Raw genomic sequence first — 25,962 nt, 5'->3', positions numbered from 1 at the left:
GAGAGAATATAGTAAACCTACTCCCCAGACACACACAGAGAGAGAATATCGTAAACCTACTCCCCAGACAGAGAGAGAGAGAATATAGTAAACCTACTCCCCAGACACAGAGAGAGAGAGAATATAGTAAACCTACTCCCCAGACACAGAGAGAGAGGGAATATAGTAAACCTACTCCCCAGACACACACAGAGAGAGAATATAGTAAACCTACTCCCCAGACACACACAGAGAGGGAATATAGTAAACCTACTCCCCAGACACAGAGAGAGAGAGAATATCGTAAACCTACTCCCCAGACACAGAGAGAGGGATTATAGTAAACCTACTCCCCAGACACAGAGAGAGAGAGAATATAGTAAACCTACTCCCCAGACACAGAGAGAGAGACTATAGTAAACCTACTCCCCAGACACAGAGAGAGAGAATATAGTAAACCTACTCCCCAGACACAGAGAGAGAGAATATAGTAAACCTACTCCCCAGACACAGAGAGAGAGAGAATATAGTAAACCTACTCCCCAGACACAGAGAGAGAGATAATATAGTAAACCTACTCCCCAGACACACACAGAGAGAGAATATAGTAAACCTACTCCCCAGACACAGAGAGAGAGAGAGACTATAGTAAACCTACTCCCCAGACACAGAGAGAGAGAATATAGTAAACCTACTCCCCAGACACAGAGAGAGAGAGAGAGACTATAGTAAACCTACTCCCCAGACACAGAGAGAGATTATAGTAAACCTACTCCCCAGACACAGAGAGAGAGAGACTATAGTAAACCTACTCCCCAGACACAGAGAGAGATTATAGTAAACCTACTCCCCAGACACAGAGAGAGAGAGACTATAGTAAACCTACTCCCCAGACACAGAGAGAGATTATAGTTATAGCCATGGGAAGTAGTTTGGGGGTAATGGTGCTGCGATTTGTATTTATTTATTGATAATGTTTCATCAGGGGGAGTCATGGACAAATGTGTTTTGTGTGACTGTCATTTTGTCGTGTAATACTGTTAGTAAGTCTATAATCACAACAAATAGGCTACGAAATAATGAATGATTTTTGGGGGGAGTATGCATAGATAGCATAGCTAGGCTACTGAATGCCCTTTTCATAGCCCTTGCGATATATGAAGAGACGGAGTTATTGGTTACATCCCATGTCTATCACTGTGCGTAAAAGAGGACGTTCGTGTTGAGAGGATAATGATTGGGTCGCGTTCCTCGTGTAATCTCTGTGAGCAACTGGAGCTCGTGTTCTCCATTCGGGTTCAACTGTTCCGTTCATATTTCACTGCGACCTACAAGTCTAGATCTCCACAATGGCGATAGTTTCTAGTGTCACAGGCTTTGACTTGTGTGGTAATTCCTCGGTTGCTATCTGGATCCAACTGATTGGCTGAACAACATAAAAAACGCCAGACTCGTGTTTTGATTGGACATCCTTCCATCGCCGACTGGTCGGGGACTTTGGCTGATCTTGTTTCTGCTTCGGTCCGGGCAGCACCATCCGGCTGGAGGGAGTCAACACTGGCAGCTTGTTTTCTAAATACAAGGGACTTTTTCATATTTTTAGTTTTTATTCATATTTTCCTTTAATGGCTGTATGTGTGTGCTGCGTAAGGAGATAGCGTGCGGAACAAACTGAACACACTGGATCCAATGGGGAAAAGAAGTTGACTGTGCTCTCGGAATAATTTGTTTTCCTCGTTCCAGGAAAAAAAGATAGCTAATTTTACCAACATGATTTGGATTTCTGGACTGTGGGGTTACGGGAATTGTGACATCTGAGGGAGGACAACGGTCCATATCCCATTTCTACAAGACGGCTACATTGTATCACACCTCTCGTTCGCGCTTTGATTGGGTCTATTTGTTCTCGCAGTCTACTGCTACATAATATGGGAATTGTTGTTATATGCGGAACATTTGAAGTATCCCATACTGTTCTTGCAACGCCGAATACAAGTGGCTATCAAGCTAGCAACTGTAGCTTGACCTAAAAGCCGAATAACTTCTGCAAATTGCATGCAGCAAAGGCGGTGGGAACAACAGCGGTGGTGGACCAGACAATATGGCAAACTTGAGTACATTTGAAAGATGAATGCTGTGCCATTTCCCATGTGATACATATCGGTTTCTCTTTTCATATCAATTAGGGGAAATTGACAGAGTTTCGTCAGTGGAGAGGGGGCCGCCACTTCCAACATGAGGGAGATCTAGGGCCGCGATCATTTATTTATTGTGGGGGGTGCGGGTTATTTTCTGTCGCATTTTTATTTAACATTTTTTACAAGGTGCACTGCATTTACATATTAATTATTGTTAGTTTAGTAGCGTATCTGCTGTCAGTGCATGCGGAAATAAATTCCATTACAATAAGTAGGTCAGATCCGTGTAATGATGAGCCTGTTAGGTAGAGTGAGGTTGCTCTCAGAATTATAGCTGACATGTTTATTTAATTCAAACCGTTTCAAGAGTTTTTGATTTTATGCATCGGGTCACAACCAAATGATCAGTTAAAAACCATCTGCCCAATCCCACAGCATATCTTCACCTGGGGTATTATTTCCTCGTAAAATAAACGGCCAATTTTACCCATATTTCCCTCCTTTTCCTTTCTTTTTGATTGTTATTGAGTGAATGGCTCTGTGCGGAACAACGGCAGCCAATGCCGCAAAAATGATGGCTGCATACAACGGTGGCGCCTCGGCAGTTGCTGGCCATCACCCGCACCATCACCACCAACTACCGCATCTCCCACCTCCCCATCTCCACCACCATCACCACCCGGGCCAACATCACTTGCAACACCCCGGCTCTGCCGCCGCTGTTCACCCTGTACAACAGCATGCTTCTACAGCTGCAGCGGTAATGTTGAACCCGAGCCAGCAGCAACCATACTTTCCCTCGCCAGCTCCTGGACAAGCCCCCGGTCCGGCAGCGGCTGCCGCACCTGCCCAAGTTCAAGCTGCGGCTGTCAAAGCTCACCACCACCATCAACACTCACACCACTTACAGCCGCAGCTGGACATAGAGCCCGACAGACCCATCGGCTATGGAGCTTTTGGGGTGGTCTGGTAAGTGTTACAAATATGTTGACCTCCCTGCTGGATTAGTCTAAGAATGTGATGCCGTGCGCTCTCAATAAACTGGCCGTGTGCACGTGTACTGACCTTGTTTAGTAGGCTACAAAGTTAGATATGAATAAGTATGTAGGCCTATGTTGTGATTATGTCAGTAACAGTTAGTTATTCAACATTTTGGTTTCCCATGAGGTGGACGCACAGGCCAAAAATCTTCAGAAGTGAGACCTAACTCACCTCCCCTATCTCTGTCAATCCTCAAAACGGAGTTCTTTATGTACTGTGTAGGAGTTTATGAAGCCTATTTATTTTCTAAAGTTGAGGTGCAAAATGTGAGTGAAGGTGGGGAGTTAAATGGCTTTTGATACACAGCTCTCTGCTCCAGGGATCTGTCCTGGGGGTAACATCCACAGACTTGATTTGGGATTAGGCTTTCATCTGTTTCTGGGCTCTCATCAAGGGGCCAGGGCTCTCAACCTGACCATGTTCAAGTGCCTTAGTTTTGGAAATAGATTAGTTGGCCTATATTACCACATTGTGCTCTTCACTTCTTTGAAGTACAGAGCACATGTGAATTCTGGTGGGCCTTGAAGTTGCTACCTGTGCAAAACATTGTTATTACTACAACAGTATTGCAGCAGCACTGTTATCACTCAGCAAAAATCCTGTGTGTCTCCGAACAGTCAGTGGTCAGTCATCTCTCACCTCAGTCAAACTCTACCTGCCTTTTTCTTTTCTCCCCTCTAAAAACAACCCATAAACTTTCTTAAACTACCCCTTCGGTATTTCCACATCTCAAGGGGCTGTATAGGGTGATTCCATGCCAGTGGGAGTGGAAAATCATTTTGGGATCCCAGATTGTTCTGGCAATTCTCACATAAAAATGCTTGACATGCTTTTAATGTTTGAATAATGATGAGTGCCATTTTAGGCCCTTTTTAGACCTATACGTGCCTCCTGTAAGACCTTATGACCCGTGAATCATACATGATACAGACAACGTCTTGGTGTCCTTATAGTGTGCTTTAACACATGGATCATGTCTAGATTCAAATACACATTTTCACATCAATTTATTAAACATTACTAATATGAATATCTCAAAACAACCATTTTTGATTTTGTTCATTTTAAAACGTATTGTTTGGAACAGTATACTCTACAAGTACATCACATTTCCTGAGTGGGCTCTGCCAATTCTGAAATTCTGATCAATGAGCACCACCAACACATTGAAGAGTAAATGTATTTAAAGGGAACTCTCTTCTGGTGATTTGCTGAATGTGCAATCCTAAGGGATGGTTGTGATTGGTTAATGATCTATAATGTGAATTTCGACCTATAAAATGGGTCATATCATTAAAAGTACCAGAGAACCCACTCTGGAAATTGAATGTGTTTTGAAGAGTATATTATTCCAAATAATATGTGAAAAAAAATAAGCAAAATCAAAAAGGGGAGTTTTCAGATACTCATATTAATAGTTTTAATGTTGAATAATTGAATGTAAATGTGTATTTCAGAATCTAGACATAATCCATATGTTAGAGCAAACTATAATTATACCAAGATGTTGTCTGTCATGTATGGTTCACGGATCATAAGTTCATACCGGAGGCACGTACACTGAGTGCACAAAACACCTTCCTAATATTGAGTTGCACCCCGTTTTGCCCTCAGAACAGCCTCAATTTGTTGGGGCATGGACTCTACAAGGTGTCAAGTGTTCCACAGAGATGCTGGCCCATGTTGACTCCAATACTTCCCACAGTTGTGTCAAGTTGGCTGGATGTCCTTTGGGTGGTGGACCATTCTTGATACATTCTTGAAACTGTTGAGCTTGAAAAACCCAGCAGCATAGTAGTTCTTGAGACACTCAAACCGGTGCGTCTGGCTCCTACTACCATACCCTGTTCAAAGGCACTTAAATATTTAGTCTTGCACATTCACCCTCTGAATGGCACACATGCACAATCCAAATTTTCTCAATGCTTTAAAATCCTTCTTTAACTTGTCTCATCCCCATCATCTACACTGATTGAAGTGGATTTAACTAGTGACATCAGTAAGGGATCATAGCTTTTACCTGGTCAGTCTATGTCATGGAAAGAGCAGGCATTCCTAATGTTTTGTACACTCAGTGAATATGTCTAAAGGGCGACTTTCATCATGATTTTAAAAATAAAATGTGTGGTACAAATGTAAAAAGCATTTCAAACATCCTTCCTCCCAATTAAGTTTCTATGTGAGAATTGCCTGAATAATCTGAGATACCAAAAATATTTTCTTCTGGCATGGAATCGTCCTATAGGTATTTATGTTGTTGGCCACCTAGTCTTCCAATGGCCTTAGAACCTTTCACCCTATTGCTTACTCTCATCAGATCTGAAAACAATAAAGTGATAAAGGGACTGGGCAGATACAGTGTCTCTGGCTGGGTTTATGTTTGGAGTCGCAGGGTGAGATGTCTGCTTGTTGTATTCTTTTTACTGCGCACACCATTGGTCAGGGTCACCATCTTCCTCCTTCTCCTTTTCCTGCTCCTCCTCTTCTGCGCATCCCCAGCAACACCAGACCCACCCCGCTACGACTGCCTCTGTAATCTTAGCCTGACCTTTCCTCAAAATCACTTCCTGTTGCTCATTGTCTGATTTTAATCTGCACCGCTGCTGCCGCCTGGATATTTATAGCTCTGCACTCACTGAAGGCACAGAGGTTTTCAGGAGCTCGCCACTCCCTCCCAGAGACCCATCCAGCTGAGCTCTCTAGGCCTCTCGTTTGAAAAACAAACTTCCACTCAGACTCAGTCCAATGTGGTTTCAGTACTAAATATGAATCTTGAAAATACAGCTTCAGAATGAGGAGGGTGTTTTCAAAGCTTGGTGTGAGGTTTAGTTTGAACAGGCAAACGTCAGCAATGTAATGGTTTTCTATTGGTGAAATTCCAATTATTAATGAATCATTGCACTGACAGTTTTCCAGCCAGGTGTTCAAGGAATGGTAGTGTTTATTTATGTTTTATTTGTCCTAAAAATCTATAGAAACTGACTATATAGGCTGCATGTGAGCAGACCAACACCAGTGCTGGTCTGGCAGGCACATGATCGGGGATATCCCAAAGCTGTGGTGGCTCCCTTCAACACCATGTTACAAGTCTGGCTCATGTTGTGGAGTTAGTTAAAGGCATAAATAACTGCATGGCTATCCATTCCAGACCAGTGCCAAAATACGGGGCAGGAAACCTGCAGAGGGGGGCTATTAGTTATCAGTGGACCTCTCTGAGTGCCCTCCAGTGCAGTAAGTGCTCAGCGATGCATGCAGCTGTGATACGTGGAGTAAATTGTCTTTGCCCTGGCATAGAGGGCTTGTGTCATGTGCTCAACTGCATACAGTCCAGATGGAATTTGGCTTCTCAGGTTAAATTTTAATTCCTTTGGCTATCTCTCATTAACTGTACGCTTAAGCCAAGGGCTCTGAAACTAACAGCACATGGCAGTTCAGCTAATCTCTTCCTACGGGCAAGGAGGGTATTTTGTCTTGCATTGAGTGTTTATCCATTAGTTAGGTTATTCATGTCATGACTCATGCATGCTGCAAACTTCATCAAGTCTTTTGGCCAAACATGATCATTACTTTCCTGAGTTCTAAAGTCATGAAAATACTTATAGATGGTTTATAAATGTCATGGAAATATCAGTAATGAAAAACAATGATTCATATGGGCGGATGCAGAAATGAATTTAGAAAAACAACATAAAGGTCATCAGCAACACATGATGGAGAGTCAAATCTCTTTTCCAATAGTTGTCCTGTAGATTTGGAAGCAAAGAATCTTAGTTACAAAATGGTTGGGAATGATTATTTGTGGTGGGTGAGGGAGAGGTTGTTATTGTAAAGTGGGGCCGGGCCGACTTCACGGAGATGATCAGTAAAATCTTTATTTAGAAATACATTTTAAACTCATTCACTGCCTGTGTTCTTTTGACTCTAGAAAAGGGAGAACATTTTATTTGAAGAAAAAAAAAATGTATTCATCCCTTTGGAAATGAAAATCCCAGTAGTTATCAACCACCTTTCTTTCACCCATCCTGTGTTTTCAGGTCAGTGTACAAAAGGAGATTAGGATAGCAGCCTATAAAACAACACCTGTTGAGAAGCTGGCTCCACTGATTACATCTCTGTGTGCTCCAGGAGTGTACTGGGCCCAGCTCATCTCTCCACTTCTCAACCAAACTGTACTCTAAAGACCTACGGGGATTTGTTGTTATCAAAGCGATTACAAAACCATACAATTTGCTTCTGTGAATAACACAGTTGTAAGGAGCATTAGACATTGGTAACCCGTAACATTTTGAATAAAATCATGTTTTTGTGACTGTAAACAAAGGACAGTAGAGCTTTTAGAACATGTCTGTCTTCGCATTTTGTGCAGGAGGTGCTCTTTGTTAGGAATGTCCTTTGTCGTTTCATTGCTTATTAAAGCAAGAGACTGTTGTTTGGTTAGCAATGTTTCTGTTATGTTTCCTTTTGGTTACTGGCCCAACACTCTAACCACTAGGCTACCTGCTGCCCCTTGGGCCTTCCTATGCTGTTTCAGAAAGTTGCAGGGAAATATCTAACCACTGATGCTTTGTGTTCATGTCTTATGATTAACTTGGGCAAATTTTATGAATTTTCGAATAAGTTCAATACATTTAGGTGACTTCCTACTAAGTTTAATACCTTTTGAATATTGTTGAATTCCATTTGAATGTCTATTCCGTGAATCAGTCCTTGTTCTCCACAATGCAGATTTTATAGGGCCCTATGTTTCCAAATGCATTTTGTGGCACACAACCTTATTTAGAATTGAGCATTTGTGGCACAAATCCCATTCAAGTTATGGGACCGATATTAGCATTTTTCATGCATCATGTTCAAATCATGGGATTTGTGCCTCAAATGCTAAAACGTTAGCATTTGGAACAGTGCCATGGAAATGAAATCAAAGCATTGATTGCTGTCATACCTTGTCCATAGACTGCTTACAAGGTAAGGAAACCAATGTGTAATTTGGGTGAACTATCCCTTTAAGTAGTTGGTTTCCATGCTGGCAGCTGTGATTTGATCCTTGTGTGGGATGTGTTTGTGTGGTCACAGAGAGACGAGTGGGGTTTGAGGTGTTAAGAGTAGCCCCATCCGCCTAATAGCCCTCTCACACACACACATACCAATTATTGGTTGAAAAGAGGCTGGTTGTTCTCGGTTGCCCTCTACATGTTTGACCTGATCTTCTTTATTCCAGTAGTTTTTTTTAAAGGGTCAAGAAGTGAGGAAAAGTTCAGGTGTGTGTGTGTTTCTCTTGCCTTACCCCGTGTCAGACTCATTGGCCTCTGTGACATGCAGTGAGATGTTGATCAAACACGGGTCAGATCACTCTCCCAGAAGTCTTTGCAGGGCAGGTGATATAGGTTTAACCTACAAACGCTGTTGAATGAGTTTAAGAGAAGCATTAGGAGGTGAATGACAATCAATGTAGGATTAAGGATGACATCAGTTAATTTAGCTGTTTAATTGTTAACCTTCAGGTACAATACCTGGGTAAATAAGAGACTAAGTATATCAAAATAGTAGAACAACAAAATAATACATTGTTGGAAACCTTCTTACATCAACCTTTTAAGAGAAAGCTAGTCTTGCCTGCAGTTAGTTATTTCATAGTAAAGCTACCTTTATTCAGGACACAGTGTAGCTAGTCTCTGACTGGGCTTCTGGTAATCCACACGTTATCCAACGTCGCTGATTCAAGGGCTGACATGAAGAGAGTGCTGCGTTTACAGTGACCTTTGACCTTCTGTTACTCACAATGAACCTTGCACAGCACACCACCATACCTGCAGCTCAGTATCAACTTTAAAGTTCACCAACACAGCATCATCATTTCAAAGGTTGTGTGTATCGTGTTGTGTCCTAGTCAAAAACAAAACACCCCTTTCCCCTTACAGATGACCTACGTTAGCCATTGACTTGCCAGCCTCATTCACTGTAATGTCTTTGTTTTTTGGGATAATTATGAAGCCTGTAGACTGGCTGCCTGAGGCTTTTAGTACCTTGAGCATGAAAGGCTCCCAGACAGCCTGTTCTCTCTACAGTAGCAGCAGCCGTGGCAGTCAGAAGCAGCTCTTACGAGGCCTGCGTTTGGCAGATGCACAGACTGAGAACAGCGGCGAGCGCAGGGCTTACCTTTTGAAGTACTGCTGGGGTGGATGGAGGGAAATACTGTTATGGATGTATGCTTGTTTAACCCTACAGTCACCTGCGGCTGGCAGCTTATCCCAGACCTCGTTGACCCTGTCCACAGCTCCACACTTCATAACAGCAGTCCACATCTGTTTCAGAATGTTCCTCGTAGGGCAGAGGGGGTCCAGATTGTGGTGGTCATGTAACTAGGGGGTTTGGCTTCTATAAACAACATGCCGCTCAAATCAAATTTAAAAGCAACTCTCCATGTTTGCTTAGTTTAGCAGATCTTGGCTGAGAAACGGACGAAGAGAAAGAAGCCTCACAGAGAGAACACACTGTCTGATGTCAGTTGTTGTGTGTGAATGTTTTGTAATCGGAGCGATCGGTCGGCCCTAGATCGTATTTAAAAAAAAAAAAGTCATTGTTGAGGATGAGGCAGAACTTAAATGACTGTTAAAATACTAAATCAGAGAGTCTCTGGCTTTGCTAAAGCAGGGATGACAAATACTTGACACAATGTCCCTCTCATCCTGGGAAAATTCACATGTTAATTAAAAACGCACTGCCAAAGACGACATCTTGATTTAAAGGCCTGGCACTTAACACATTCCTCATGTTTATTTTTAGCTTCTCTAGTAGTCGCTGCATTTGATTGTGAGCACATTTCCCATCAGCCTCCTCAGGACTCCTATGCTGAGAATAGGGATCTAGGGACTCATATTTACCTGCAAATCAACTGTTCTTACTGGTTTGTTACAGACCGGTCCTCCGTGCCCCATATGTCCCTCTTGTAGTCACTCTAGACTCTTCCACACATTAACCTGTCTTCACATACAGCAAGACGTACCACCTGTGGGCACCTCTGGTGACCAGCTGGTGTGACTCAGTGTTTGGTTGACACTTGTGGAATTGCCATGGAGGAGGGCCAGGAATGCCCACAACTAACGTGCCAGCTTAGCCCAGTGTGCTCTGTGATCCATGCATGCTAGAGCGAAAGTAATACTTATATCCCTGAATATTGGCCCACTGGACGGAGGGAGGGAGAGGTAGACGTTGCTCATTACAGCATCCTGAGGAAATGTGGGAGATGGGCAGATAAGACCATCAATTTAGAAGGCTATGAGGAACAGGAAGAGAGAAAGGGAGAGGGGAGCCTAGCGTCTAACGGTGTCTTCACATATAGTCCTCTTTTAAAATAACCAATCAGTCCTCTTTAAAGTGAACTCTGGGGTGAAAAAAAGCCAAATAACTCGGCTCTCTTTGTATTCACACTACCCTTTCCTTTGAATGAGGACACTTTAAGAAAATGTTGGCCAAGTCATACCATTTAGAAAGCTAGTAGATTGTATTTAGTTAAGATAATCCAAATATTATATTGACATGTAAATATTACTTGTAACAGGATAAATTGCAGATTGAATAATGCTATAATTGAAATGTACACTCATTGTAGGCTATTGCACCTTTAAGCGCTTGCATTGATTTTGTACCTCTATGATGGGATTCTCACCAAATATGTTGTCGTTTTCTCACATTATTTAAACCCCACAATCAAATAAATAGCCGATGAAGCTCCTTCGTGCCTATAGATCACATGTCGCAAACAAATAATCGAAACATTGTGTCAGTACAAACCTTTTTTGGAATTTCTGTGCATCCTTGACAGTCGCTACTCAATGTCCAAAAACTGCACATGTTTTTTTATGCCAACCTGCCTGCGCATCTTCCCTCGTTTGTGGCACCAATGCTAAGGGTTATGGCAAGGAAACAGTGTTGCAGTAGGCTAGTGTGTGGTGCTGGAATAATGGCAAGCGATCCTGGAGAGCTTTGTGTTCACGTAGCACTAAAAAAGGTAATCGGACTACGGACATCAAGCAAATCAAACTCAGACCACCTCCTTAGGGAGGCCTCAGTTCGGTTCGCTTCAGGGGCTGTGTTGAGCAGTCTGAGTTCCTTTTGGGGTGTTCACACTGCACAAAACATTAAGCAAACCGCACGAAGTTCACAGAAATTGTCTGAAAGCATCTTAAATTACCAAAACTTTCTAACCCCCTTTTCCATAAACACACACACACTACACACACACACTACACACACACACACACTGCAGATGTTTTTTCCTGTCCTCTCAGAGCAGAGAGGGGAGTTGTCTATGAAGATAAAGATGTTTGCAGGCATTCTCAGTAGAACCTCCCCCTAGACCCGTGCGTGACAGCGTTTGATTGCCTCTCTGACAGGGAGCAGGAAAACCATGTTGTCGTCCTCCATTACTGTTCCCGCTTCTACCACTACAGTCCCTCCCGGGGTGGCACGGACCAATTTTTTTAAAGCATTATCTGGCTCCATAAGTGGCTCAATACAGGAGACGGTGCAAATAGTCATTAATTTAACAGTGTTTTTTTAAAATAAGTATTGAATCTGAATGAAGCTCTAAACAATTCTGCTCAATTCTCTGTAGCAATAGGCCACATTAGCTAGTGTTTGTCAATTGAGACCAACTGGCAGTTAATAATGTCCACTGTGCTACTAGTGAAGGTCTATTATTCTTGAAGTGCCAGTTGGGCAATACTTCCTGCATATGAGTTGTATGCTCATTGAACTTTGTTGCTTTTATGGATTTTGTCTTGTTGCTTTTTGTTCTGTCTGTATGCTACGTCTTGCTTGTCCTATTTTGCTCTGCGTGTGCTCACTGCTCATTGATTGTCTGTATTGTAATTGTTTTTAATGACCTGCCCAGGGACTGTGGTTGAAAATTAGCCGGCTGGCTAAAACCGGCACTTTTACTGAAACGTTGATTAATGTGCACTGTCCCTGTAAAAATAAAATAAACTCAAAAATAGCTTTTTATTGACACATTGAAAGAAGAATGGGTAACACTTGGGCTTGAAGTTATTATAACTGTGCAGTAACATTGTAGTATTAACATATTGTTATACAGTACTTTAATTGCATTTGTGTTACAACAGGAACAGTGACTGCTACTTATACCATTTGCTTAACTAAAATTACTGTAGCTTATGTTGCGATGACAGTCAAAAAATCACTAGCATAACATTTGCTAATAATATGGTACTTTAAAATGCATTTAATAACTGGTGTTTCCAATAATTTGTGTGACAAATTCTATCCTCTCTATGTTCAGTTGTCAAAGTAAATTAATTCAAATGGTATTGCTTTATGTGATTTAAAGTTGAATTTTCCTACTTTAAATTGCCTCTTGAAACTAATGGTGATGCAGTAAAGTGCATATGGATATTTCAGAGGAAGGCCACACTTCCCACAAATCAAGGAGGGGGAGTTTCTCCTAGCCTGAATGGCCTAGACCAATCAGAACTGTGGATATCAGAGAATCGTGTCCTTTGAGAATCTATTCAACTGTTGAATGTGTTTTGGCACCATGGCAGGATGGTCCAAGGATGGTCCAAGGATGGTCCCAAAACCAGGGGACCATGTTCAAAACAAATTAATTTCACTTTAACATGTTATCCCCAGTGTAGTACTCAGTGCATCTTTCCCACCCAGAAAATAAAATAAGTCAATCAGTATTCCAGACTAATCCTGAACCCTTTCCTCTACTGTTGATAAACCATGAGGAACCATCCAATGGTTTGATGTAGTTTCCTTTCACCTAATCTGCAAGGTAGTGTCCTCAACAGCCAGAGGTTGTGACACCGATGCAGCAGATGGCTAGCATTTACTGTGACTTGTTTTCCGTAGAGTGGGAAAGCTGTTTTTCTGGGTGGCTAGCCTGAGATGTAAGGGGTGGCTTGGCTTGTGGGGTGGTAAGGGGGGACCTTGGGTGTGTCTGTGCTGCTGTAGGCCGCGCTATCTGTGTGTAACACCTTCCTCTTGGCACAGTCCAGGCTGCCACTCGCCACCACCTGCTGACGTCAAGTAAAGGGCTGCCCTGGAGAGATCACACAGTGAACTGCATGGACCGGTATCTCGCTCTCAATTAGCCCGGCTAACTTTCAGTTAGTGTGTGTGTGTTCCCTCCAGAGCTTCTTCACCCAGGTTTTTGCTGACTCGGGATCTCTGCAACTAACACACTAATCAATCATGTCCTTCAGAGCAGCAACTGCACTGGATGTAATGGTTCCTTTTCTGCCATTAATGTTGATTTTGTTTTCCTTGTATTGGGCATAGTTTTTCTCGTGGCTGCTACCTAGTTTCCTTCAGTATTACTGACAAGCTTATGTCCTTCCCAGCCAGCCAAGCACATCCCTCTCCCAATCATCCTCCTTTGTTAGGCGGCAACCATATGGTTGGCTCCCTGATCCTATTTGAAAGGGTTTACCATGGGGGGTAGTGTGTAGCTGGCTGAGAGGGCTGCTCTCTGCTAATGCCCCAGGCCTGCCATTCTGCCCCTGGCTGTACTGAGCTACAGCAGCCTCTTCACCTTATAGGGCCTCGGCTGGTTGAGCCCCAGTGGCCCTTGCTAGCTAGAGAGCAGGACTGACACATCCAGCTTTTTAAACTCTGTAACCCCACTACAATACCATGCAGTACAGTTAACGGGGCCTCTTATTCCTACAGGACCAAGAGCCTCTGTCAGAGACCAGGTAAAGAAGGCAGGAGAAGCCAGGCTGAATGTACTGTGCTGGGTGTGTAGCAGTACAGAGGGAGCAGGGAAGAGGCAGGCGCTCAAACCTCTGTGTCTATAGGGAACTACACAAGTGTCTATTGTGTTTTCTTCCTCTATTGTACTTTGAAGAGAGATGAAATAAAATATTTGATTTCTGTTGGAAGAGAAAAGAAGCGGATATAGAGAATCATCCACTTTACAGACACACACACACACACTTTGCAGCATACAGGCAGGCTGGCGCTCCACTGTGTGCCTGTGTTTTTGACTGTTTGAGCCAGGAGGGACACGAGTTGTGCTATAAACCATTATCTGCCATCTTTCCCCTGGGCCTCCACTGTCTATGGCTGATTGATCCTGACATAGCTGCTGCGATGCGCTGTGTGTGTGTTAAAATGTGTGCACTGGTATCTGCATTTATTATTCTGTGATTATTTGTGCGTCAGTGTGTGTGAATGTATAAGAGTGTGTAGTTATGTTCAATATTCTGTGTGTGTGTGTTTAACTATTCTTCTGGGGACCAGAAGTCCCCACAAGAATAGTAAACGAACATTTGACCAACTGGGGACATTTTGTTAGTCCCCACAAGGTCAAATTCTATTTTTAGGGGGTTTAGGGTTAGAATTAGGGTTAGGAGCTAGGTTTAGGTTTTTGGGTTAGGGTTAGGTTAAGAGTACGGTTTAGGGATTAGGGAAATTAGGATTTTGAATGGGACTGAATTGTGTGTCCCCACAAGGTTAGCTGTACAAAACTGTGTGTGTGTGTGTGTGTGTGTGTAGCCCCTGTTCTTCAGTGTTTCGTGCCCGGAGGGTTTTTCTAATATTAGCCTGTACGATCATTAACATTTCTAATTAACACAACTCCATTATTTTTGGGATGAACAAGGGGATGTCACAGGCATTTGATTTATTAGAAGGTGAGCGACGCAACAGTGGGAGAATGGCAACAAAAACATGAGAGTTTACCTCACAGTCCTCTCACTTGAACATCGAATCCAATTACATAACAAAATGCCCTCAGTCCATTTCAAGCCTCTCAAATTCAAGTGGCTTCTTTGGGACTGTGATAGCATGAACACATCAATTTGTCAACGGAAATGAACTGACCTTGTTTAACACCCAGCAAATGGGAACCCAATGTGGCATAAGATGGCTGCCATACGCATTGCATGGTTCTTTAAATCAATCGTCATCCAATCAACCTGGATCCCATAATTGAAAAGAACCAGGGACCCTGTCAACTGGTCAAACGATGAAACCCAGCTAACATTTATAACATGCTGCTTGTCCAAGGGAAAATAAATACCTTGAGACTGGTGTTCAAACATGAATATGGGTCATGGGTGTTGTGAGGGGAAGTCCAGTAACAAGCAGAGAGACTGTAGATGTTGATCTTGCTGTCCATCAGAACAGCTGTCAGTATAGTTGTCCCAGCTTAGGGAAAACACGACATCCAATCAGTCATTTTCTCTTTTGAAACAGTAGTTGGTGTCACCCCTTAGCAATGTAAAAAATAAAATGTGGCAAAGCAAATTTCAGGTCTGCTACTGAGTGGGCACTGTATTTTGCGAGCATTCTGTGCGACTTCCCGCGCGCATTATTAACTGTGAACACTGAGGCTGTACTCACTTTCTGTTAGTTTCAGACAGTGGTCAATAGGCTATTGTGGCTATTTAAGCATAATGTAGGCCTATCAGAGTGACCTATCAACAAAACCAATGAAGCAAATTCCATAACATTTCCACATGGATACAGTGCATTTGGAAAGTATTCAGACCCTTGACTTTTTCCACATTTTTTTATTTTTATTTTACAACGTTATTCTAAAATTGATTAAACAAAGCAAAAACTGTTTTTTAGAAATGTTTGTAAATGTAAAGAAATAAAAAAAACATATCGAAATTACATAAGTATTCAGACCCTTTACTCAGTACTTTGTTGAAGCACCTTTGGCAGCGATTACATGGTATGCCACTACACGCTTTGCACACCTGTATTTGGGGAGTTTTTCCCATTTTTCTCTACAGATCCTCTCAAGCTCTTTCAGGTTGGACAGCATAATGCTGCCACCACCATGCTTCATCGTAGGGATGGGGCCAGGTTTCCTCTAGATGTGAGGCTTGGCATTCAGGCCAAAGAGTTAAATCTTGGTTTCATCAGACCAGAAAATGTTGTTTCTCATGGTCTAAGATGCCTTTTAGGAAGCGCCAAGCGGGCTGTCATGTGCCTTTTACTGAGGAGTGGCATCCGTCTGGCCACTCTACCATAAAAGCCTGATTGGTGGAGTGCTGCAGAAATGGTTGTCCTTTTGGAAGGTTCTCCCATCTCCACATAGGAACTCTGGAGCTCTGTCAGAGGGACCATCGGGTTCTTGGTCACATCCCTGACGAAGGCTCTTTCCCCCCGATTGCTCAGTTTGGCCGGGCGGCCAGCTCTAGGACGAGTCTTGGTGATTCCAAACTTCTTTAATTTAAGAATGATGGAGGCCACTGTATTCTTGGGGACCTTCAATGCTGCAGAAATGTTTTGTAACCCTTGCCCAGATCAGTGCCTTGACACAATCCTGTCTCGGAGCTCTATGGTCAGTTCCTTCAACCTCATGGCCTGCCAACTGTGGGACCTTATATAGACGTGTGTGTGTGTGTGTGTGTGTGTGTGTGTGCTTTTCCAAATCATTTGAATTTACCACAGGTGGACTCCAATCAAGTTGTAGAATCATCTCATGGATGATCAATGGAAACAGGGTGCACCTGAGCTCAATTTCAAGTCTCATAGCAAAAGGTCTGACTACTGATGTAAATAAGGTATTTCTGTTTTTAATAGAATGTGTCATTATGGGGTATGGTGTGTAGATTGAGGAATATTTTTATTTAATCAATTTTAGAATAAGGCTGTAACAAAATGTAGAAGAAGTAAAGGGATCTGAATACTTTACGAATGCACTGTGCAATATGTACACGTTTTGTGCTCTTGTAGGAAGCAATCACTCCCGCATTGCTGACCAAAATTAGCTATAAACTGGGTAGTAACTCACTACCTAGTAAAGAATATCTACAAATGTGCACACGCGGCTACACACAACTCTGGTTAGTGATCTCAAGTGCGCATATAGGCTTCTCTCCCCGAAACCCCCAAAACATCTGTGCCTGTGAAATATAATACTACTATTGTAAAGTGGTTGTTCCACTGGATATCATAAGGTGAATGCACCAATTTGTAAGTCGCTCTGGATAAGAGCGTCTGCTAAATGACGTAAATGTAAATAGAATAAAAGCCAATTTATGGTTGATCCTTTAATGCAGTTCTGAGGCTCTGTACGGGGGGCGGGTGACGCAATCAGAGTCTCCGGAGGTCTGCGGAGGCCAAATTTAAGCTCTGTATGAAGATGCCGTGTGCCTTCCAAATTTTGTAACAATGCGGAGGGCTCCATATAACTCTATAGGTCCGCACTGACATGATCTGTTGACTGTAGGTGGGGGCGGTACATCCTGTATAAACACAAACTCCCTTCCTTGATAACTTCCTTCACAACAGCTCTGCTATGCTCCGGCATCACAGTAAATGCTGTACCGCCAATGCAGATGCTGGATCGACCAAGCTGCTAGCGCATACTCCGACGCGCTCCTCAGCCTACAACAAAATCACCAACTCAGTCTTGAAGTGAGATTTGGTTTGTTGCGTTGAAAGGGACTGTTATGTTGATTCAATACCAATTTCCACAGTAGAGGTAAAATATGATCTGTTTAAAGCCAGAAAGATAGTGTACATTTTAGAGACGCACAAATTCAGTCTTGTGCGTCTCTGCGCGGGCAGGCAATTCTTCTGCATAGCATGCAGTTTAGAGGGAATATTTCTCCCTAGTACGGTGGAAGGTTCATATGTATGAAAATTCATTAAGAACTAGTCAGTTGTATAATGCCTCTCACGGTGATATCTGAACTGCTTTAATAAGAGAGAGAGGGCTTTTGTAGCACATATTTGCAGCACATACAGTTTCAATTGTACCATGTCCACCCCCCTGCCATCCCTTACCCCCATGCCTTCCAGGCTAGCCCAGGCCAGAGCAGCCATGCATCCTCACTGATAGTGGCAGAGCCAATATGAATTAGGCAGGGGATTGGAGGCCTTTTTATAATATGTAATTGCTGTGTGCTATCAACAACCCCTGATCCATCTCCAACACTCTAGTGCTGCTAACATGCTCAAACAACCAGGCTACTGCCTGGAACACAGTAATAAAGTTCTGAGGTTTGACAGACACAGCCCATTTCTTCTACTGACCCCACACAAACACAAGCATGCACACACACACACGTACACTACCGGTCAAAAGTTTTAGAACCCCTTCAATGAGTAGGTGTTTTCTTTATTTTTACTATTTTCTACATTGTAGAATAATAGTGAAGACATTAAAACAAATCAAAATATATATTTTTAAATAGCCACCCTTTGCCTTGATGACAGCTTTGCACACTCTTGGAATACTCTCAACCAGTTTCACCTGGATGCTTTTCCAACAGTCTTGAAGGAGTTCCCACATATGCTGAGCACTTGTTGGCTGCTTTTCCTTCACTCTGCGGTCCAACTCATCCCAAACCATCTCAATTTGGTTGAGGTTGGGGGACTGTAGGGGTTCTAAAACTTTTGAACGGTATTGTACGCTCACAGCTCTTCCTGGAATAGCGCTGTAATACAGTATGTTGCCATTGCCAGTAAGACATTTTACCTTTCAACTCTTGGAGGGAATATAATTGTTTGTCTGTGTGAAGGTTTTACATTACACAAGTCCATAATGGAGTAGAATAGCATGTAGGTTTGAAGGCGTGTTCCTGCTACCGAACAACCAAACTCCCTTCCATCCCATATAGTGCAAGTGAACAGCAAACCTGGTTTAAAAAAACTAATTAAGCAACACCTCACTGCACACGGCCCCCCCCAATTATTTTTGTATTTATTATGGATCAGCTACTCTTACTAGGTCCGGCAAAATTAAGGCAGTAACATTACAATACCTTTAACAGATTTCACAACACACTGTGTGCCCTCAGGCCCCTACTCCACTACCACATACAACACAAAATCCATGTGTACGTGTGTGTATGTTATCGCGTGTGTGTGTCTGCGCCTATGTTGCTTCAGTCCCCGCTGTTCCATAAAGTGTATTTTTGTTTTTTAAATCTGATTCTACTGCTTGCATCAGTTACCTGATGTGGAATAGAGTTCCATGTAGTCATGGCTCTATGTAGTACTGTGCGCCTCCCATAGTCTGTTCTGGACTTGGGGACAGTGAAGAGATCTCTGGTGGCATGTCTTGTGGGGTATGCATGGGTGACTGAGCTGTGTGCTAGTAGTTTAAAAAATACAAAACAGACATGTCAATACTTCTCACAAATACAAGTAGTGATGAAGTCAATCTCTCCTCCACTTTGAGCCAGGAGAGATTGACATGCATGTTATTAATGTTTGCTCTCTATGTACATCCAAGGGCCAGCCGTGCTGTCCTGTTCTGAGCCAATTGCAATTTTCCTAAGTCCCTCTTTGTTGCACCTGGCCACATGACTGAACAGTAGTCCAGGTGCGACAAAACTAGAGCCTGTAGGACCTGCCTTGTTGATAGTGTTGTTAAGAAGGCTTTATTATGGACAGACTTCTCCCCATTTTAGCTACTGTTGTATCAATATGTTTTGACCATGACAGTTTATAATCCAGGGTTACTCCAAGCAGTTAGTCACCTCAACTTGCTCAGTTTCCATATTATTTATTACAATATTTACTGGAGATATAGGGTTTAGTGAATGATTTGTCCCAAATACAATGCTTTTAGTTTTTGAAATATTTAGGACAAGGTTATTCCTTTCTACCCGTTCTGAAACTAACTGCAGCTCTTTAAGTGTTGCAGTCATTTCAGTCACTGTAGTAGCTGACGTGTATAGTGTTGAGTCATCCTCATACATAGACACACTGGCTTTACTCATTCTTGTCTTTCATAATTTGGTCAGATATACTTGGATGTGTAGTGTCAGCGTTTGTTGCTGGCATATCATGCCTAAGTTTGCTAATCTTGCCAATGAAAAAATCATTAAAGTAGTTGGCAACATCAGATGGTTTTGTAATGAATGAGCAATCTGATTCAATGAATGATGGAGCTGAGTTTGCCTTTTTTCCCAAAACTTCATTGAAGGTGCTCCAAAGCTTTTTTACTATCATTCTTTGTCATTTATCTTTGTTTCATAGTTTAGTTTCTTCTTTTTATTCAGTTTAGTCACATGATTTCTCAATTTGCAGTATGTTTGCCAATCGGTTGTACAGTCAGACTTATTTGCCATTTCATTTGCCTCGTCACTCTCAACCATGCAATTGTTCAATTCCTTATCAATCCACGGGGATTTAACAGTTTATACAGTCATTTTCTTAATGGGTGCTTGCTTATTAGTAACGGTGATAAGCAATTTCATACATGTGTCAAGTGCAACATCCGTTTGCTCCTCATTACACACCATGGACCAACACATTCTTTACATCAACAACATATGAATCACTACAAGACTTATTGTATGACCTCTTATACACTATATTAGGCTCAGTCTTTGGAACCTTAGGTTTCCAAGATATGGCTACTATTTTGTGATCACTATATCCGATGGATCTGAATACTGCTTTCAAGCACATTTCTGCAGCATTAGTAAAGATGTGATCTATACATGTTGATTTCATTCCTGTGCTGTTTGCAACTACCCTGGTAAGTTGACTGATAACCACACCAGGTTGCAGGTACTGGTTACATATTTGAAGATTTTTCTTGAGTGGGCAGCTTGATGAAAGCCAGACAATATTTAAAACCACACAGGAAAATATACCTCTGTTGATATCACATACATTATCAAGTATTTCACACATTTTATCCAGATACTGACTGTTAGCACTTGGTATTTATACCAGTTCACACAAGAATGTGCTTTAGGTGAGGCAGATGAACCTGTAGCCATATTATTTAACCTGTCTGGGAACGTGGGACGCTTGCGTCCCACCCTAGTCAACAGCCAGTGGAATCGCGTCGCGCGAAATACAAATACCTCATAAATGCTATAACTTCAATTTCTCAAACATATGACTATTTTACACCATTTTATAGATACACCTCTCCTGAATCGAACCACGTTGTCCGATTTCAAAAAGGCTTTACAGCAAAAGCAAAACATTACATTATGTTAGGAGAGTACCCTGCCAAAAACAATCACACTGCCATTTTCAAAGCAACTACATGCATCACAAATACCCAAAACACAGCTAAATGCAGCACTAACCTTTGATGATCTACATCAGATGACACTCCTAGGACATTATGTTATACAATACATGCATTTGTTGTTCGATAAAGTTCATATTTATATATAAAAACAGCATTTTACATCGGCGCGTGACGTTCAGAAAATATTTTCCCTCAAATGCTTCTGGTGGATCAGCGCTACAATTTACAAAATTACTATTCGAAAACATTAAAATGTAATATTGTCATTCAAAGAATTATAGATTAACACCTCGTGAATGCAACCGCATTGCCAGATTTAAAAATAACTTTACTGGGAAATCACACTTTGCAATAAACGACGTGGTATGCTCAGAAAAATAGGCTAGGCAATACATGTTAGTGCCATCTTGGAACCATCTAAAATCAATATACTATTTTAAATATTCCCTTACCTTTGATTATCTTCATCAGAAGGCACTTCCAGGAATCCCAGGTCCACAACAAATGTACTTTTGTTCGAAAAAGTTAATAATTTATGTCCCAATAGTTCCTTCTTGTTAGCACGTTCCGAAGGCTACTCATAATGTACTGAAGCGCGCGGGACTTGTCGTCACGAATGTGCAAAAAATATATATTTACGTTCGTTCAAACATGTCAAACGTTGTATAACATAAATCTTTAGGACCTTTTTCAACCAGAGCTTCAATAATATTGAAGGCGGACGATTGCATTGTCTTACTAAACGTTTCGGAACAAAATGGTTCCCATGGACACCCGCGTCATAGTAGTAATAGCCCTCCCCCTGTGACCAACTTCCCAAGCCTCTCTTTGGGTCAGTTTCTACCATAGACTCAAACCACTTTGTAAAGACTGATGACATCTAGTGGAAGCCTTAGGAAGTGATAAATGATTAATAAGTCCCTGTGTGTTTCAATGGCAAAGGTTTGAAGTGATTCCACACATCAGATTTCCATTTCCTGTTAGGATTTGTCTCAGGGTTTTGACTGCCATATGAGTTCTGTTATACTCACAGACACCATTCAAACAGTTTTCGAAACTTTAGAGTTTTCTATCCAAATCTACTAATTATATGCATATTCTAGTTACTGGGCAGGAGTAGTAACCAGATTAAATTGGGTACGTTTTTTTATCCGGCCGTGCAAATACTGCCCCCTATCCCCCTGTTAGGGTATAGGGGGCAGTATTTTCACGGCTGGATAAAAAAATGTACCCGATTTAATCTGGTTACTTATTATATATGGATAGAAAACACCCTAACGTTTCAAAAACTGTTTGAATGGTGTCTGTGAGTATAACAGAACTCATTTGGCAGGCAAAACCCTGAGACAGATTCTGACAGGAAGTGGATACCTGATGTGTTGAATTGACTTTAAGCCTATACCGTTGAAAAACAAAGGGGGTGAAGAATGTTTTGGCACTTCCTATTGCTTCCACAAGATGTCCCCAGCCTTTACAAAGTGTTTTGAGTCTTCTACAGTGAGATCTGACTGAAGAAGAGCTTTGGAACGGAGATGGCCCATTAGACACCTGGCGTGCGAGTTGATGGTGGGTACTCTCATTCCGAAACGTTTTAAAAGAGAACCCAATGGTCCGCCTTGAATTTTATTCATGTTCTGGTTAAAAAAGGCCCTAATGATTTATGCGATACAACGTTTGACATGTTTGAACGAACGCAAATATATTTTTTCCGTTCGTGAAGTGAAGTCCGGCTGGCTTAGATCATGTGCTACAACACGGAGGTTTTTGGACATAAATGATGAGCTTTTTTGAACAAAACTACATTCGTTATGGACCTGGGATTCTTTGGAAGTGACATCTGATGAAGAGAATCAAAGGTAATGGATTATCTACATAGTATTTTCGATTTTAGATCTCTCCAACATGGCGGTTAGTCTGTATCGCAATGCGTATTTTTCTGGCGCAGTGCTCAGATTATTGCAAAGTGTGATTTCCCAGTAAGGTTAATTTTAAATCTGGCAAGTCCATTGCGTTCAAGAGATGTAAATCTATAATTCTTTGAATGACAATATAATATTTTACCAATGTTTTCTAATATTAAATAATTATTTTGTTGTCATGACTTGACTGCCGGTATTGGAGGGAAACGATTTCCTGAACATCAACGCCATAGTAAAACGCTGTTTTTAGATATAAATATGAACTTGATAGAACTAAAAATGCATGCATTGTCTAACATAATGTCCTAGGAGTGTCATCTGATGGAGATTGCAAAAGGTTAGTGCATAATTTTAGCTGATTTTATGGTTTTGGTGACGCCTGTCTTTGAATCGACAATACACTACACACAGCTATTGTCAATGTACTCTCCTAACATAACCTAACTTTATGCTTTCCCCGTAAAACCTTTTTGAAATCGGAAAACGTGGTTAGATTAAGGAGATGTTTATCTTTCAAAGGCTGTAAGTTAGTTGTATGTTTGAGAAATTTGAATTTTGACATTTATTTGGTTTCAAATTTGCCGCTCTTGAAATGCACCTGCTGTTGATAGGGTGCGCCACGGGTGGCACGCTAACGTCCCACATAGCCCCAAGAAGTTAAGCTACATATGTTAACGTGGGCTATTGTGAGCACTTTTGTGGGATGCTTGCTTGTTTTCATTGTTTTGCTGGGAAGCTTAGCAGAAGTAGATAATCTCATGTTATTCATGTTAGTGCAGGGTGAGCTGCACACAGGGAACTTCCTACTAGGGCACACTGCCTCAGTGCTAACAGCATAAATCTGGTTCATAGGCACATGATTGCTGCATACAATAGCTGAAGGATCAGCAGAGGCATTCAGGGCAGTTAGAGGGACATAGATTAGGTTACTTACATTGTGTCTACCAATGCCCCTGGTATAATGTACATTTGCTAAAGCATTATGATGACTCAGCGACACAATAGTAGGGATTAACTGAGCTGGGCCATTGATAAGTCATTGTCTCAATGCAGCCTTATAATGCTGTGAAAGGACCCAGGAACCCAAATGATTTGGGTGGATCCTATCCTTCATAAAACGTGTTTTGTTTCCAAAAGGTTGAGCTGCAATAATCACGTAGCCAGTTGTGAAGAGAGAGAATCCTGCTAAAGCATTCAATGCCACGATTCAGAGAGGGCACAGGGCCAGATATGATGGGTCTTTTATTGGTGTCTAGCAGAGAGTCAATCAGCTCTTTGAAATCCACTTTCAACTGTTCAGAGATGCCCTTCATAATGTCATTAAAACCCACATGGACTACGATAGAATCGGTGTCCATGTCCTAGCGTTGTACATTTGTTAGCAGCTTAGTAATGTCATTTACTCGAGCTCCGGGATAGGACATTGTTTTTGCACCAGGAACAGTCACATTTCTTACCATTGAGCTGCCGAAAATCACGGCTGGCGAGAAGGACAAGGAAATCTGTCCACTCCCATGCTTCACAGGATGGTGCAGGCTTCTGACAGATAGAGAAGCCCCGCTCAATCTAGAGCAGGGATGGAAGGTTGCCGACGTCGACTTCGTAGGGGATAGAGTAGGAGTATGCACAGCGGCTGCAGGCACAGGTACCCCCAGTGACGAACGTGCAGGAAGATAAGGCTCCAGGGCGCCAAAACTATTCGTTGTTTGTATCCGCTCCGGGCCTTTCATTGGGAGTGTAGACTGCTTTACGGGAGGACGCTGTCTTTCGGTAGAAAAGGTCAAAAACATTCCACTCTGCGTTTTCCCCAGTTTCTTACGTAGTCTGGCTACCTGCATGATCAAGGAAGCCACCTTAAGCCTATAATCCTCGGCAAGCAAACAATTGCCACATTGGAACCATTGATCCAGTTTGTCCCGAAACAAAGCGGAGTAGATACAGCTACTACAGCACTGGAACCGTTCATTTAGTTATCCAGACAGAGGGTTCCATTGGAAAACTAATCTAGGATCTTGATGGCTAACGTTAGCAGCTTAGCTAGGTTAGCGGCTCGTACGTTCTAACAGTTAAGTGGGATTCCAGGACAATAAATAGCGGTCCTAGCTGTTAAAAGCTAACTGTGTCGTGGAGTCCATGCAAAAACAAGTTCAGTATTTATGTTTAAACAAAAGATTGGTTATGTTTTAGTTAAAATAACAAACCGAGTGTATTCAGCTGCACACTCTGACGTCAGGACCAAAACAAGTATGCAAGCCTTTCCTATGTACTTCTCAGTAGTTGGTATTCAGACTTACCTTATGGAGGCATATAAGGATCTACTTGTTGTGCCACACCCTGATCTATTTCACCTGTCGTGGTGCTTGTCTCCACCACCCACCAGGTGTCTCCCATCTCCTCATTATCCCCTGTGTTCTGTTTCTGTTGCCAGTTCGTTTTGTCCGTCAAGCCTACCAGCATTTTTCCCCTTGCTCCTGTCTATTTCTGTAGTTACTGTTTTCCCGTTTTTTATCCTTCTGCCTGCCCTGAGCCTGCCTGCCTGCCGTTCTGTTCCTTGTCACACCGCCCTGGATTATTTACCTCTGCCTGCCCTGACCCTGAGACTGCCTGTCGTTCGGTACCTTTTGACTCTGATCTGGATTACTGACCTCTGCCTGCCCTTGACCTGTCGGTTTGCCTGCCCCATTCTAGTAATAAACTTTTGTTACTTCGACACTGTCTGCATCTGGGTCTTCCCTAAAACATGATAGTACAAACTGGCCCTGACTGACCCAGCAGACTCAGACCAGCTCCATAATGGTGCTTCCCTGCAAGAAGCCACCATTGAATGTCACAAGGAGTAACTGCAATGTCTTATGGAGGGACTCCATACCCTGGCAGAACGCCATGACCAGGCATT

The 25,962-nt window shown here is 42.3% G+C and overlaps 2 protein-coding genes across 2 annotated transcripts in view; one reads left to right on the top strand and one right to left on the bottom strand.

Moving 5' to 3' along the window:
• nufip2 (nuclear FMR1 interacting protein 2) overlaps positions 1–8,927 on the bottom strand; it is a 30,050-nt gene extending 21,123 nt beyond the window's left edge. The window contains exons 1-2 of the mRNA XM_029773548.1: positions 8,802–8,927; positions 8,443–8,558 (exon numbers count right to left, since the gene is read on the bottom strand). Of these exons, the coding sequence (XP_029629408.1) occupies positions 8,443–8,473 (31 nt within the window). The 5' untranslated portion in view covers positions 8,474–8,558; positions 8,802–8,927. The remainder of the gene's footprint in view (positions 1–8,442; positions 8,559–8,801) is intronic.
• The window catches only part of nlk2 (nemo-like kinase, type 2), a 99,415-nt gene continuing 74,891 nt past the window's right edge, over positions 1,439–25,962 (top strand). Inside the window, exon 1 of the mRNA XM_029773550.1 lies at positions 1,439–3,086. Coding sequence (XP_029629410.1) covers positions 2,650–3,086 — 437 coding nt within the window. The 5' untranslated portion in view covers positions 1,439–2,649. The remainder of the gene's footprint in view (positions 3,087–25,962) is intronic.

This window comes from Salmo trutta, chromosome 13 (assembly GCF_901001165.1).
Source record: "Salmo trutta chromosome 13, fSalTru1.1, whole genome shotgun sequence".
NCBI lineage: Eukaryota > Metazoa > Chordata > Actinopteri > Salmoniformes > Salmonidae > Salmo > Salmo trutta.
The sequence above is the reverse complement of the archived record's forward strand: the minus strand, read 5'-3'. Positions and strand labels throughout refer to the sequence as shown.